At 48.1% G+C, this 14,257-nt stretch overlaps 1 protein-coding gene across 2 annotated transcripts; it reads left to right on the top strand.

The window, feature by feature from the left end:
- The first annotated feature begins 2,073 nt into the window (after nucleotides 1–2,073).
- On the top strand, nucleotides 2,074–14,073 carry TAT (tyrosine aminotransferase). 2 transcript variants are annotated; one of them, XM_064723009.1, is made up of 12 exons: nucleotides 2,074–2,358; nucleotides 3,963–4,205; nucleotides 4,385–4,489; nucleotides 5,239–5,306; nucleotides 5,681–5,839; nucleotides 6,007–6,145; nucleotides 6,654–6,706; nucleotides 7,075–7,227; nucleotides 8,126–8,254; nucleotides 8,690–8,773; nucleotides 10,326–10,424; nucleotides 11,161–14,073. In XM_064723009.1, the coding sequence occupies exons 2-12, from the start codon at nucleotides 3,971–3,973 to the stop codon at nucleotides 11,302–11,304; spliced, it is 1,368 nt and encodes a 455-aa protein (XP_064579079.1). In that variant the 5' UTR covers nucleotides 2,074–2,358; nucleotides 3,963–3,970; the 3' UTR covers nucleotides 11,305–14,073. The 2 variants fall into 2 exon arrangements, with proteins under 2 accessions (XP_064579079.1, XP_064579080.1); XM_064723010.1 differs by lacking the exon at nucleotides 8,690–8,773.
- The last annotated feature ends 184 nt before the right edge of the window (nucleotides 14,074–14,257 follow it).

Below are 14,257 nucleotides of genomic sequence, written 5' to 3'. Positions count from 1 at the left end.
CATAAAAAAATGCTGAAGTTGTCACTAGTTTCTCCTTCCAGTGGGAAGAGATAAAAATCAATTGCTCAAGCTACACAAGAAAGAGGGAGCTGAAGAGGTATGTACAAGATACCTGTGATGTTCACCTGCTGGGACAGAGAAGCAAACTACAGAGGGTGGAGGCAAGTGAGTGGGGTGGGATGTTGGTGGGGAGCATAGGGGCCTGACAGTGAAGAGAGATGGCAGCCTTGCTGACAGAAATGCATCCTGCAGGGTATGGCTGCCTCTTTCACCGCACCACAGAAGGATGGCTTGTCCATATTTCTAGAACACTAATTGCTGAGTTGTGTGTTCATGCTTTTGTCCTGTGAAACACTGCACAACAAGGGGTGGGAGGATAGGGGTTGCATACCCCATGTGAAAGTGTCTGGAGGAGGACTGGAGACATTCAGTGAGAGGAGAAGGGCATTGTAATAGCAGGAGAAACCCACAGATGCAGTTGTACACTTCTGTCCCCACCCCGCTTCTCACCATGTTCTCAACATTATGTAACTGAGCCTCCTATGTCTCCAGAGCCACATTTTTCCCCACCTTGGCAACAGACTTCCACCGTGGCCTTCCCTGAACCCCACTGCTGTGTGCAGGATGACGGGTAGGGCTCCAGTTGCGTCACTTTGGGGATTGTTGCTAGGCAGAACATACAGCATCGTCCTTGAGGCCTCCCAGTGCCGTGTTTAACCCTGCCAGGGCTGCAGCATGGCAAGAGATGGGGCTAGCTGAGGGGAAGTGAGAAAATAACCCATAGGTGCTTGGAGAGGACCTGCATAAACTTCCAAAGGTTACTCATGTCAGGTTTCATTCAAAAGAAGAAAGAAATTGTGCAGCCCTCAGCAGAAGACAGTCCAAACAGCTTCAATACAAGATGTTGCTCTGTGAAAGGGTTTTGAAAGGTACTATTCCTTATCCAAAGGCCTTGGGGCTTGTTGCAATGAGAAGTCTGCCCTCCAGTCTGGGGCTAAGGGTCCTGGCTAGACCTGCTGAGCACACTCCACCGCCTTCCAACCTGTCTCCAGCCCTGAATCCTTGGCCCCCATTGTGGCCTCAGAAGTGCCCATTGCAATACTGTGATCAACAGCAGGTCATGGCTCCCCAGCAGGGCCAGCCCAGCTACAGCACTGAGGGAAGGGGCTACTCATGTCACCTGGGGAGCTGCAGCCTTGCTGATGGTTGTGTAGTGAGCATGGGTTGAATGCAAGGTCCTGTGTCCTCCAACTCGGATGCGGGTATAAACAGGTAAAATTCACAGTGACCACTGGCCTCTGCACTGAAGGCATCAGCAGTCTGTTAGCTCGAAGGTTGGCAAGTCCCTCTTGTCCCTGAGCAACTCTTCAGTTTCTGGCCACTTGCTGCCATGGCAATAAGGGAAGACTTGGAGCTGCCCTTAAAAGGCAGGAAGAATGCAAGATGTCTCTCATTTATCCTAGCCATGGAGGAATTGAGGCTGGAAGTCATAGGTTCACATTGCTTAGCAAAAGTGGCCTTCTGGGAATGGTATCATCTGTGGTTTGCAATGCCATCAAAGAGGGAAGAATTGCATAATTTCTGCTGGCTGCCAGAATTATGAGTTTATTTGGGTCTTGAAGCAACCAAAAAAAACCAAAAAAAAACCAAACCAAAAAAAAAACTAAACAAAACAAAACAACCCCCCCCCCCAAAAAAAAACAAAAAGGAAAAAACCTCCAAACTAATGACAACTTGAGCTTACTTTAATCCTTCAGGTACTGGTGCCTCCAAAGCACTGGTTAGGGGAGTGGTTTCTTCCCTTTAGTTTATTGAGGAAGATGCCTCCCAATTGTAATCCATTGTAATGCAGCCACAAACTGGTGTTTGCCAGCTGGTGCACTGGGATCCCAGAAACTCTTAGGTTAGGACAGACTGATGGCCTCCTCAAGCTTTACGGTCCATCAATCCACTCTCAGTGAATTACAAGGTACTAGTGCTGGAGTACCTGGACTCTCTAGATTTGCCCCCAGCAGTGTTTGCAGACTGAGGAAAGTGGTGACAAAGGATGGCAGCCTAGGCATGCCAGGAAATCAAGCTGTGTCCTTAGGCTGCCCCCAGAAAGAGTTAATGCAGAGCCATGTTCCAGGTGTTTGAAGTGACTACAATTGCAAAGGGGAGGAGAGGTCATTTTTGGGTGGGGAGAGCAGCCCTCTCTGTGGGCCAATGGCTAAATGATTCAGTCTCAACGCCCAGTTTTGGGGATTATTTCATGGGCAAAAATTCACAGGACTTTCCTCTCAAGGGGATTTGTCCTGGATGAAAACTAGGGACTGGACCCCCAGACTTGTTGGTGTCTCCCTGTCTGTGCTGTAGAAGGTAAGGTGCTGTGTGCTGGGGCCTTGCTTCTTTCAGGGGGGTAGTGGGGAGTTCTTTCCTGGCTGCCTACACTGAAGGTATCTATTGTGCCTGTGTCTACAGCTCCTCTTTTTAGAAGAGCCATGTTGCAGGGTGGTGTAAGGGCTCTGCTAGGATAGACTGTGTATTTGGGACACAGCCCAACAGTTGAATTGAGATACGTGACTCATTTCTAGACTCAGTTTTTTGTGCAGCCCTGCTGTATATTTCTTCAGCTGTCTTGCTTCTGATGGAAAGGAAATGCAGAAGGTTTCAGCAGAAAAGCTGAAGTCTTGCTTTGTGACCCTGTTAGATCAGCCTGGGTTGCTATAAATGGCCTAATGCATTGCTGGTAGAGTAACTGCAGCAGCATGGGGCATCTCTAGGTGCAAACTTCACTGAAACAGTGAGAAATTTGTTCAGATAGAAAATCCTGTGTGAACCAAGTAACACTACAGCCCTCCTGGCTCAGTCTCTGCATCAAGGAAGGGGAGCTGTGCTGTATCTGCGAGTGTGGGGCTATGCAACTACCATCAGGAAAGGGCCACTCTTTACTGACTTGCTTTTCAGTGGAGCAGAGAAATAGGACAGAATAAGCAGTTTGTGGCAGGATTACAAGGTAGTGTGCCAGTATTAGCAAGAACAGACTCTGTGGCTCAGGAGGTCTGCCTCTTCTGTGCCCTATCCCTAAGCTACAGATGGAAATCCCAGAGTCATCATCAGTTTGTAAGTTAGGCTTTTTCTGCCTCATCTAGCTTGTGTTCTGGGTATAACATGCTGGGATGTGTAAGTCACTTTTGTGTCCATTTCTGGGCCTTGGAGGCAGCTGTTCCTCTGCTGTGTGTTGCTTTTTACTCAGGTTGAACTACAGACTCTTTGGGGGCAGTGGTGCCTTCTGGATTTCCCTCTTGGCCATACCAGTCTTGCTCAATTTCCTAAGCATTGCCTTTTGCTCTAGGCTCTCTGGGCTGGCCTGTTCTCTGCCGACAGAAGTAAGTGTCTAACCTCTATCTTGCCACTGCTCAGTACGTCCTGATAACACTGAAGAAGAACTACCTTCTTGGCATCTGATATTTGATTTGCAGTGCTGCATTTCTGTCTGTAGACTGGAGGATCATACTACATATGAACGCACATAGTGGGCCAGCCCTTGTGTTTGCAGGTTGGGGTGTACAAGTTGATAGCTGGGAGTAGAAAGTGGGTGACCTGGTCCTTCTGTCAGTGGACTATTGAATCTGCAGTCAAGCAGTGACTACAAAATGCTGCTAATTCTTGGCTTCTGGCTTTAGCGTGGCTTTTTCCTCCTCAGTGCAGGAGGTCTACCATGCAGGGGTGTAGCTAACGCACAGAAATGCCCTAATCTTTCCCACTGTATTGCTCTCTCACTTATGCATGGGGTTTCACTACATCCTGGCACCAAATAGGGCCCTACTTGCTGCTGCTGCTGCTTTGTCCATAGGCAGTAAGGAGTGTCTACAGCTTTTGGAAGTTTTACTTATGGGCTGCATCCCCAAATGCATCCCTAGACAAGATTCCTTGTTTGACATGTGTTAACTAAGCCCAGGAAATTCACTTTGCACTGACAGCTCTCAGGATGGACTCGTACCTGATCCAAGTGAATGGCCATGGAGATCATGCCCCTGTGCTAGATGTTCATCTCAAGAACACTGGGAACACCATATCACCAGGGAAGGTGAAAGGTCGGAAGCCAAGATGGGCTGTCAGGGCTTCTGAAATGTCAAAGAAGACTTTCAATCCCATCCGAGCCATTGTAGACAGCATGAAGGTGGAACCCAACCCAAAGAAAGCCATGATCTCCTTATCCTTAGGTGAGCATAGTCCGGTGGCTGAAGCCTCCAGGTATTTGGATCAGCTGTGTGGCTGACAGATGACAGGGCTCTGAAGCACAAAGTTTGTGTGAACACCAAGGGATAGGTCAGACAACCACACAGCTCTGTGCCTGTCACAGATCAGCGAGAACTTTACTGTTTTTTCGATCTTTGAAAAGGAGACCCGACGGTCTTTGGAAACCTTCCCACAAATGATGAGGTCACACGGGCTGTGAAGGAGGTTTTGGACTCAGGACAGTACAATGGTTATGCTCCATCTGTTGGTAAGTTGACAAAGCTCATCCTGTGAGAGTTGGATGAAGTCATACACCAGGTTCTACCCCACAGCAGGTATATGGAGCCCACAGATATCTTTCCATTAGCACCCTACAGTTGTTCTCACCAACAGTCACATGAACACACAGGTAAGTGTATCCGCCAGATACACCTGTGTGCTCTCTCCTGTGTGGGCTGTTTGAGGCCCGGAGATCCTGCAGAAGCTGTTTGCTGCCCCAGCCATTGGGGCAGACAGGACATCAAGAACCTAGAAGAGCTTGGGTACTGTGTGTCCCTGCCATGGGTCATAGCCAAGCTCCTTTCTGATCTGCCTTAACCAGGAGTTCTCTTGGGCTCCCTGACTTCACTGACACCATCTTTTGGCACGCATGAAGTTAGTGCCAAAAGCATGCACAGAGCATAGATCTGGCATAGAGTGGCATCACTAAACAATGAAAGCCATGCCTCGGCTTCCCCTGGCTCAGAAAACTCTCTGGCTACCATCCACTCTGCTCCTGTCAGTTCTGTCCCTGGGCCATACTGGGGTCTGAGTTTGCCTCCCTGCCCAAGGTTTGTCCTTGCTCTTGGCCATCCTGGCCCAGCCTTGGGGCTGCATGGTGCTTGGCCTGAGGTAGGACAGTCTCTGCCACCAAATGGGCTTTCCCCAGCTGGGCAGCAGCTGTGAGCCTTGTACTGGTAACAAGAAGGAAGGAATCTGTAAGAACCTCCTTTCCATGTCTGACTCGTCTTTCCTCAGGCTACCATTCCTGCCGGGAAGCTGTGGCTGCATACTACAACTGCCCAGAGGCACCGCTGAAGGCCCAGGTACTGGTGCCCAGCCAAGGCACTCCCACTGCAGTGCAGACAGGGTGCTGCTGCCTGCAGACCATGGGGGCCCTACCCCAGCTCTCCCTGTCTGCCCAGTTATGCAACTAAAGGCTAGTCAAATCACCTTGTCCCAAGGTGGCCTTCTGCTGCTCTCATCCCTTCCTGGAGCCCTTCACCTCCATCCTCCCCAGGAGGAGGTTTTTCTGTTCACCAGCTGAAGTTTCCCTGCTTTCAGTCAGGCCCTGGCACTGTCTTTTTTGGCTGAGAAGCTCTCCCTGGCAGAGCTGAGCCTGGATGTTATGTCACTCCTGTGTGTCCAGAGTACTTCAGAGTGGTTGTGCTTCCCACTGACCTCTCTGTGCTCTTTGCAGGATGTCATCTTAACAAGTGGCTGCAGCCAGGCCATAGAGCTTGCCTTGGCAGTGCTGGCCAACCCAGGCCAGAACATTCTGGTGCCACGGCCTGGCTTCTCCCTCTACAAGACTCTGGCATTGTCTTTGGGGATAGAGGTCAAACTCTATAATCTCTTGGTAAGTAGTGGCAGGCCTGGAAGGGGAAATCCTGACATTTCTCCTCTCAGAAATACCCTGGCTCTGCCTGGGAAGTGGCAGAATAACCCTGGGTGCCCTGGCACACCTGACCTTGTGTGGCAAGTCAGTTCCTCAGCTTTTACTTCCCTTTCTCTTCACTTCACTAGCCAGAGAAGGCCTGGGAAATTGATTTGGAGCACTTGGAGTCTTTGGTGGATGAGAAAACAGCTTGCCTCATTGTGAACAACCCATCAAACCCCTGTGGCTCTGTGTTCAGCAAGAGCCACCTCCAGGAGATCCTGGCAGGTGAGCCTGCCTGTGTGTTTCTGGGGCCTGGGGCATGGTTGCAGTCTAGTGTCTGCCCCCATTGCTCGTGTCTCAGTCACTGCAACACCATGGCCAAAGGCTTTGCTTCTGACTGACTCCACCTCAGGAATGAGGGCTTGCTCAGTGTGGAGGTGCTGTCTTATCACATGCAGACCATGTGCCTTCCTCAAGAGCTCTGTGTGACTTGGACTGCTCATTTTTCCCCTCTGGCTCTGCAATGGGAGTGTTCACAGGAGCCCTGTGCTTCCTTGTCCTGACAGGGAGGGCTGTGCTGCCAATCCCCACCAACTGGAGCACAACTAGGCTCAGTCAGGGCAGGGATCTCCAGTGGTCAGGCTCTCCAAATGAACAGTCTGTAGGAGGAAGAGAGGGACCCTGTGACCTGAGACAGAGCTTCCCTCAGAGCTCTGCCAGGCTTTGCAGCAAAGGGCAAGTCTGTTCCCATGGAGGATGCAGGTGGCCAGGCTGAATGCCCTCTCTTCCACAGTGGCAGCAAGACAGTGTGTGCCCATCCTGGCTGATGAGATCTACGGAGACATGGTGAGCATCCCCTGCAGTCCTTTCCACTCGCAATGCTGCCTGTCCCTTTTGATGTACTAATCCTTGGCCTTGGCAGCCTGGTCTCTAGAGGTGAGGGACAGCTCCACTTCCCTGGGCTTGAGTCCATGCCTGGAGCTCCCAGTCCTTTGGGCCACAGTCCTAGGGGAGCCTCTCCTGTCCAGCTCCCTTCCACTTCCCAAACAGTTTTCTTTTATGCCTGTGCGCTTACCATGTTCATACTTTGAAGCTGGAAGTTTTCACCATCGGTTTCCCATCGCTTCACTGCATCCCTTCTTGCTAAGCCTCTTGCTCACACCCATGCTCACAGTAGGAGGCAGGGACAGCCCTAACACAATCTCTGGTCATAGGTATTTGCTGACTGCAAGTATGAACCCATTGCAACTCTCAGCACCAATGTGCCAGTCTTGTCCTGCGGTGGCTTGGCAAAGCGATGGCTAGTCCCTGGCTGGCGGATGGGCTGGATCCTAATTCATGACAGGAGAGACATCTTTGGTAACGAGGTGAGAACCAATGTGTTGCTGTCATGGCAACAGACTTGCAGAGTCTTCAGTATGTGGATCATCAGGTCTTTAACTGATACAGGCAGGTACTTTTGCTCTCATGTAGGTGTCACCCAATCGTGCTTAGCTGCTTTTCTCCCCCTCTTTCATGTCCCTTCCTTACTCTATCTGCTCCCAGACATGGTCTTCTACCCACATCTACACTGTAACTCACTCCGTGTCTCTCCTGCTCATTAATATATGCCTTGTCCTTTTTCTGTGCTTCTAACTTCTCAGAGAGCTCCAGTGTGCACTGAAAGTATTGCATGGCTTATCAGGCACATGGAGTCCATGTGTGGTGTCTATGTGCTCTTACATGGTTTCTCTTAAAAGTAAGAACAAAGCACCTTGCAGTGCTGCCAGTACTTTATCTGGCTATTTTTCAGCAGTGTTACAAGGACAACCATCTACTGCAGTGACCTTTCCACCTAGAAGGCTCTCTGCAGAGGAAGAGGGAGAAGAGAGGACCAAATGAGTGAGCAGAAAAGCTAATATTGATTGTCCTTACCTGGCTTTGAAAGTGTGGAATGTGGGCACAAACCAAAGGGAAATGCAAAGTTGTATTTGGAACAGCTCTGGCTTTACTTGTATTATCTATATTCCAGCCTGGTTTGAGTCAGATTGGGAAGCTCCAAAAGTTGTCTCTGTTGGCATTTCAATCTGCAACGGAGGAACAGAGAATGACACTGTAAATAGTCTGCTAAACCTGGCATATAGTCAAACAAATGTTCTTTAGTACTTTGTATGCTCACTGAAGAGAAGGGTGTGCACAGCTGTAGAAATACAGGAAGTGAGCCTTGGAGCTGTTCCTTTCCTTTAGGGAAGTATAATCTAAGCTGCAAAAACTATGTTTTGTCAGATCAGAGACGGCCTTCTGAGACTGAGTCAGAGGATCCTAGGACCCTGTACAATTGTCCAAGGAGCACTGGAACGTATCTTGCACCGAACACCACCTGAGTTCTATCACAACACCCTAAGCATCCTCAAGGTAAACAGGCTGTTATAGATCAAGAAGGGCTGTTCACAAATTGTTTGGAGGGAGTCCTTTCTCTTTAGTTCATCATTCTTCCCTCCTCTTCACTTGGAGGTGCAGTTTTGTCTGTGATTAGGTTGTCTCAACAGATCAAATTCCAGCAGGAGACATTGTAATGGGCAGAAGTAATGACTGTGGTAACGTTCAGGCAGCCTACCTCTGCAGCTGTAGCTGCCAAGAGGGGATGGAGTTTGGCACTGACTTTCTGAGCTCAGCTCAGTAACACCTGCTGCACTCAAGGCCATGATCTCCCATACTGTTTGCATTTGTTGTCCCTTTATTTACAGTAGGCAAACCTGTTCATAGTCCCAGTCCAGAATTTGGCTTCCAATCATTGACCTGTTTTCTAGAACTTCTCCTATTTTGAAATTTCTCCCTCTTGCTTTTCAGTCTAATGCTGACCTTTGTTATGCTGCCTTATCAGCTATCCCTGGCCTTCAGCCTGTCAGGCCTGCTGGAGCCATGTACCTGATGGTAAGTGAGGATTGCCAACACTTACACTAGGTCTGTTTGCCAGAGCTAGTCAATGTTTCAGAGTGGTACTCGCCACCAGGTCTCCGTTTACTGCGCATTTTCAAATTGCCCTGTGCCGTAAATGCATCCTTTGGTCACCTTAGAAGGCCAGGATATGCTGTTAACTTCTCACAGAGCAGAGGCCAGTGCACTTAACCCACTTGCTTCTGCACAGAACTCCATGATTTTTCAAGACAAGGCTGTTTCAGCTGGATATGAAGCCTGCTGGCAATTGGAGGCCTCTATTATAAAACAAGGCAGAATATCATACCTCCTGTAGAAGATGGAGCCTTCTTCATACTAGCATGCTTGTCTTCTGCCTGTGGTGTTGCCTTTTCTTCTGCCTTTTCCTATGCCTGTTTGCTTTAAAGTTTATAATGTGCTAAAATTTCCTTTTTCATCTAATCAAGTTCAATTGAGAAATTTATGACACTTTGACACATTTGAATTTTTTTTTCCTTTTAATTTGTTCCATTTCATAATGTCTCCAGTTTTTCATTCACTCTTAAAATGTGGACTCTGAACTGGACAATACTGCAGTATATGTCTCACTCATTTCTATAGAAAAATCCTTATCACTTGACCCTGTTTCAAATTTTACTCAGAGCTACATAGGTCATTTTGCTTATGCTTTTTAGGTAGAGGCACAGCTCTAAGATTCTTTCCCATTTATTGTATTTCTCCAGTGGCTGGCTGTCTATTTCTAATTAAATCACATGTTTATTTTTATTTTCTACTAGCTCTTTCAGAACTTATGTCTGCAAAGTATCTCTCAAATTACCAGTTTAAGAATATTTTCATGAGATTTAAAAAATCTTCTTTGGTTGTAAAGGTCAGTCTGGATGAGGCCCTGAACAAGCTGATCTAGTGGATGGCAGCCATGCCTGTAGTGGAAGCATTGAACTAAATGAGCTTTAAGGTCCCTTCCAATCCAAACCATTCTGGGATTCTATAAACAAATGGCCAGAATAGCAGTGTCTTTATGTGAGAGATGGACAGCTGCCTTCTTTCCAAATACAAAAAAGAAATATTTATTGAAGATTTTACCATTTTTGTGTCATTTTACCAATTATATCATCCTACAAGGATTTATTTTGCTCATAATATTCTAGACCTTGCTATATTTCTTTCTTTTTATTTTAAATCAAAGCATTAGGTTTTTTTCTTTCATGACAGGATTATTAATGCATATTGAGTTCTCTACCAAGCTTTGTCTCGATGTCTTATTTATTCCTTTTCACTTCTAATTGGTTACCATGTCTTTTCTATCAGGTGTTTTTTTATTGAAGCAGCATTTAACTGAAATTCCATCTTGAGGTAGTTAATGAAGACTTTTTCAGAAGCCCACGTTTTGGTTTTTTTATATGTTTCTCTCAGGCAGCCCAAATCATAAGCAAAAATTGAGGGCAGACAGTTGCTCTTGACTGGGAAGTCACTGGGCCATATATGTAAACAAGGACACTGTAGATAGTTTTGGTGCCCTTGATTGCCATGTTACATCCCTCTGCTGCAGGTTGAGATAGAGATGGAGCATTTTCCGGAGTTTGAAAATGATGTGGAGTTCACTGAGCGACTCATCTCGGAGCAGTCTGTGTTCTGCTTGCCAGCCACGGTGAGCCTAACACTGAGAGACCCAAGGAGCTGCGAGGTCAAAGCAGGGTGGGAGAAACTGTAGGGGTTTGCATCCCTGAGCTCTGAGGACAGGCTGGGAGTTGTGTATGCAAGTGTCCATAGTAATGTAATAGCGTGTAGGAGCTGGCTGTCAGCTCCCCGTGCTGCGTGTGGCAGTCTCTGGCTCACTAACAGCCCTCAGTCAGGCTGCCAGGATCTTCCCAACTCCAGACTTGCCCAGTATTTCTCAGCCTGGCAGAGCTGTATCCCTGAAATCCATATACCCCACACTTCCTTGCTGAAGGTGCTCCATCAGAGGAGTGCTCCCACCTGTGTTCCTTTCCTCAGTCTGTTTCCAGTCCCTCACCCCTCCAGACACAGGGAAGGCTGAGAACATCTGTGCCTTGCATTCACTTCCAACATTGAATATGGACAGGGCCTTAAATATTCTCCAGCCCTCTCCTTTGCTAACTCCTTTCAGCCCATTCCCTGCACAGTCTGGTCTGCACAGTTCACACAAAGTCCTCTGGCCTGTCCCCCTCACAGCGTCATGTCTACACTGATGGAGATGGGAGATTTGCTTGGAACAGGAAAAATGGTCTAAGGCAGCAAGAACCAAGCCCTCCTCTTCTACAATGACTGTATTCATGTACTGATGCAGCTCATGGTGCCAAGGCAGGGATCTAAAACTAGCACTATCCCAGGTAATCTGCCAGCTCCATCTTTTCTCATTTCAGTGCTTTGAGTACCCAAACTTCTTCCGCGTAGTGACCACCGTGCCCGAGGAGATGATCTTGGAGGCCTGCAGTCGCATTCAGGAATTCTGTGAGATGCACTACCAGGGTGCTGAGGGGGCCCAGGATCTGGAGTGTGACAAGTAGCTACAGCTGGCCCCCTGCCTCTGTCAGGCTAGACCTTGTATGAGGCAGCAGCTGGGCAGGCAAGGCTGCTTCCAGCCAGCCCCACCTCTCCCTGCCTGTATGCAGCCACTGTCCTGCTGCTTCAGTTTTTGTGCTCCACAGACTCCTCAGCATTATGGAAAGAGGAAGACACTTCTCTCTCCTCCTCCACTAGAGCTTGCACATCCTCTTGCTTCCAGTCCCCTATGTCTCTGTAGACTCGGCATCTGTGCCCTGTGTTGTTCTGTGCTACCTGTGAACCAGCTGCAAGCAGGGGCAAAAGGTTGTTCCTGGGTTGGGCCTGTGGCTCCTAAGTTGGCCACACTTCCCCTTGGGGACAGGAGAAGGCTGCTGTCCTGGAGGATAAGAGAGAAGTACCCACCTCGCACTTCTCTGTGTTACCTTAGGAGGCCAGAGCTCTTTATACTGAGCCCTTTGCGTGATAAAGGGACTAAGTTATTGTAACTTTTTTACTAATAAAAATTCTGACATGGCAGTCCTGCACTGTCCTACTGTTGCGCTAGGTTAGGCTTGGTCACTGTGTGGGTCACCTTTGCTCACCTCATGGTATTGCAGTGCACCAGGCATGTGCCTGCGTGCCCAGGGCCATCCTGTGTGCTGGCGGGGATATGGTGAGAGTGATTCAGACCCCCAAAGAAACCCACCAACCCTGAGAGCAGGATGGGCCCTGAAAGCTTGACCCCAACTGGAGCCAGCCCCTCCTGCCCTGATGGTGTTGGCAGCTTGCTGTGGCAGCCTGTCCTCTCCCCACAATACAGTAATGTCTGCACCTTCTCCTTGGCCCTCACAGCCTCCCCCAGTGTGGAGCCCAGCAGAGCAGTGAGTGCTGTGCTTGCTGCTGCAGGGAGGCAGCTGTCCCCAGGACTGGAGCCAGCCATGCCTAAATACTCGAGGCCTGGCATGCCTTTCCTGCTGTACTGATGAATCATGGGGTGGCACCCCATGGCTCATACTATATGTGGTGTTTGTGACATGCCAGTGGTACCAGGGTTACTGATTGCTGAATACGTCAGCTCCATAAAGTAATAAGGAACTGGTGGCCTGCTGTTGTCTGTTTATTCAACGGAAATGGGAGGAGATGATAATGGCTATTGCAATACTTGTTCTGGTCACATGTACAGGTGAGATGTTCAATTTCTGGAACTATCGAAGGGGCAACTTGTGGAGTACCTTACATTGCCACCTGCAGCTCTGTTCACGTGTCCTCCCACAGGGTTGGGATCCATAGGTCAACCCTGCCTCCCCAATGAAAGGAGCCGGCTCTAGATTACACCTGGCCAGTCCTGCCAGGTTCCATAATGGTCTCTTTGTCTCCCCTTACCTTGCCCAGTACAAAGCCTGGGTACCAGTACTCCATTAGAGGGAAGGGCCAAATGAGAAAGATAGCAGTGTGTGGAAAAGTCTTTGACATGTCAACTGAGTGTCCATGCTACATCTTTTCCTTTCACAGAAAGTGATCCCAGAACAAAAAGAGAGGGAAGCTGGGGATATGAGTGAATGGTACACAGCTTCAGAGATTTCATGCCATTAGACCTTCAAATAGAGCTGAATAACCAGAAGTGCTCAAGAAAAGACATTGACAAGTAACAAGCAGGGTGGTGTATGAAGGGTGTGTTGGACCAGGAGACCTTTATAGCATGATGTTGCTGCATTGTTATGCCATCTTGAACCTACTACAGCTTTCATGTACCATCTGCTTCCTTCAACTCTTCTCCACATACCTTAGGTTCTGTAGCTTTAATCCCCATAATAAACAGATCCTGGTTTTAGAGAAAGCTGATCCTTTGAGATCACTTTTCCTTCAGGAACCCCTTTTCTTTCAGAAAAAAAGAGAAGTCTGTTAATATGCAAATATTCTGCAATAATTAACACAATCCTGTTTCTTTTTGACCCTGCCACATTTGAATGAAAAGGCTGAGAGAGCCAGAGACATAGGCATATATATATCTCTCATAAATCTCAGGATTTCTCAAAGCCACATCCTCCATTGTCATCTTTTGTAAACATATCCTTTTGACCACACCTAGGTTTTCCCTGAGGCAATAGCAAACTAGCATTAAACCACAAATGTGCTAGTGTCATTTTTCAGGTATTATACTCACAGATGCTTTGCGTCACAGTGTGGGCATAGGTTAGAGCACCCTGCCAGCCATACAAACTAGCCTAAGTTGGAGTTTGGAGGTACTCTGTGCCAAAGGAAACCCCTGCAGCATTGAGACCAAGGAAGAAATCAAGACAGATCTGAAACTGCTCTTCAGAGATGCTCAGACAAGATCTGCAGAGCTTTAGCAGAGCTGCCCCAGTGGCCTTATAACTGATTTTGGGAAAATAAAGGAAGATTGGCAAGGAGGATTGTAAATACACTCAAATGTCCTGCAGGTGAAGTGTAGAAAACCACATATACTAATTGTTGTTTAGTCTTGTATGTTTGGTAAGTGGTACATCTGTCTTCATATAACATAGGCCTGTGCTAGACTTAGAACCACCCTATTGAACATGCTTGATATTCCTGCTTTGCTGTGGTAAAGATCAAATCTCAATGGTAAACTGTGCCTGCAATAATCCCTGATATACATGTGAAAACAGGTATATACATGTGAAAGCAGGTTTGGTGATCCTTGAGCATGGACTAGACTCCACAGTGCTGGCATCCCTGTTTGTGTGCCTCTGCCTGGGTCCTGCTTTGAGGATTCCCTGGTTGGTGAGGTAATGGAAATAAATTTACTGTGCATTTCATCTCTGTTTTTGTGGTTGTTACTGCATGCTGTCCGTGCCGGCTCACACACCCATCCACAGCCATCCTCCCTGTCTTAGCTGGGGAGCAGCAGTGCTATACCCTGGCACAGACTTGCATTGTGTGTCTGGCCTTTTCTGTGCTGTGTGGGCTGGCCATGTTTAGGATTAGGGTGATTTA

The sequence above is a fragment of the Zonotrichia leucophrys genome, chromosome 11 (assembly GCF_028769735.1).
Source record: "Zonotrichia leucophrys gambelii isolate GWCS_2022_RI chromosome 11, RI_Zleu_2.0, whole genome shotgun sequence".
In the NCBI taxonomy this organism is placed as follows: domain Eukaryota; kingdom Metazoa; phylum Chordata; class Aves; order Passeriformes; family Passerellidae; genus Zonotrichia; species Zonotrichia leucophrys.
This window is presented reverse-complemented; position numbering and strand designations above follow the sequence as displayed.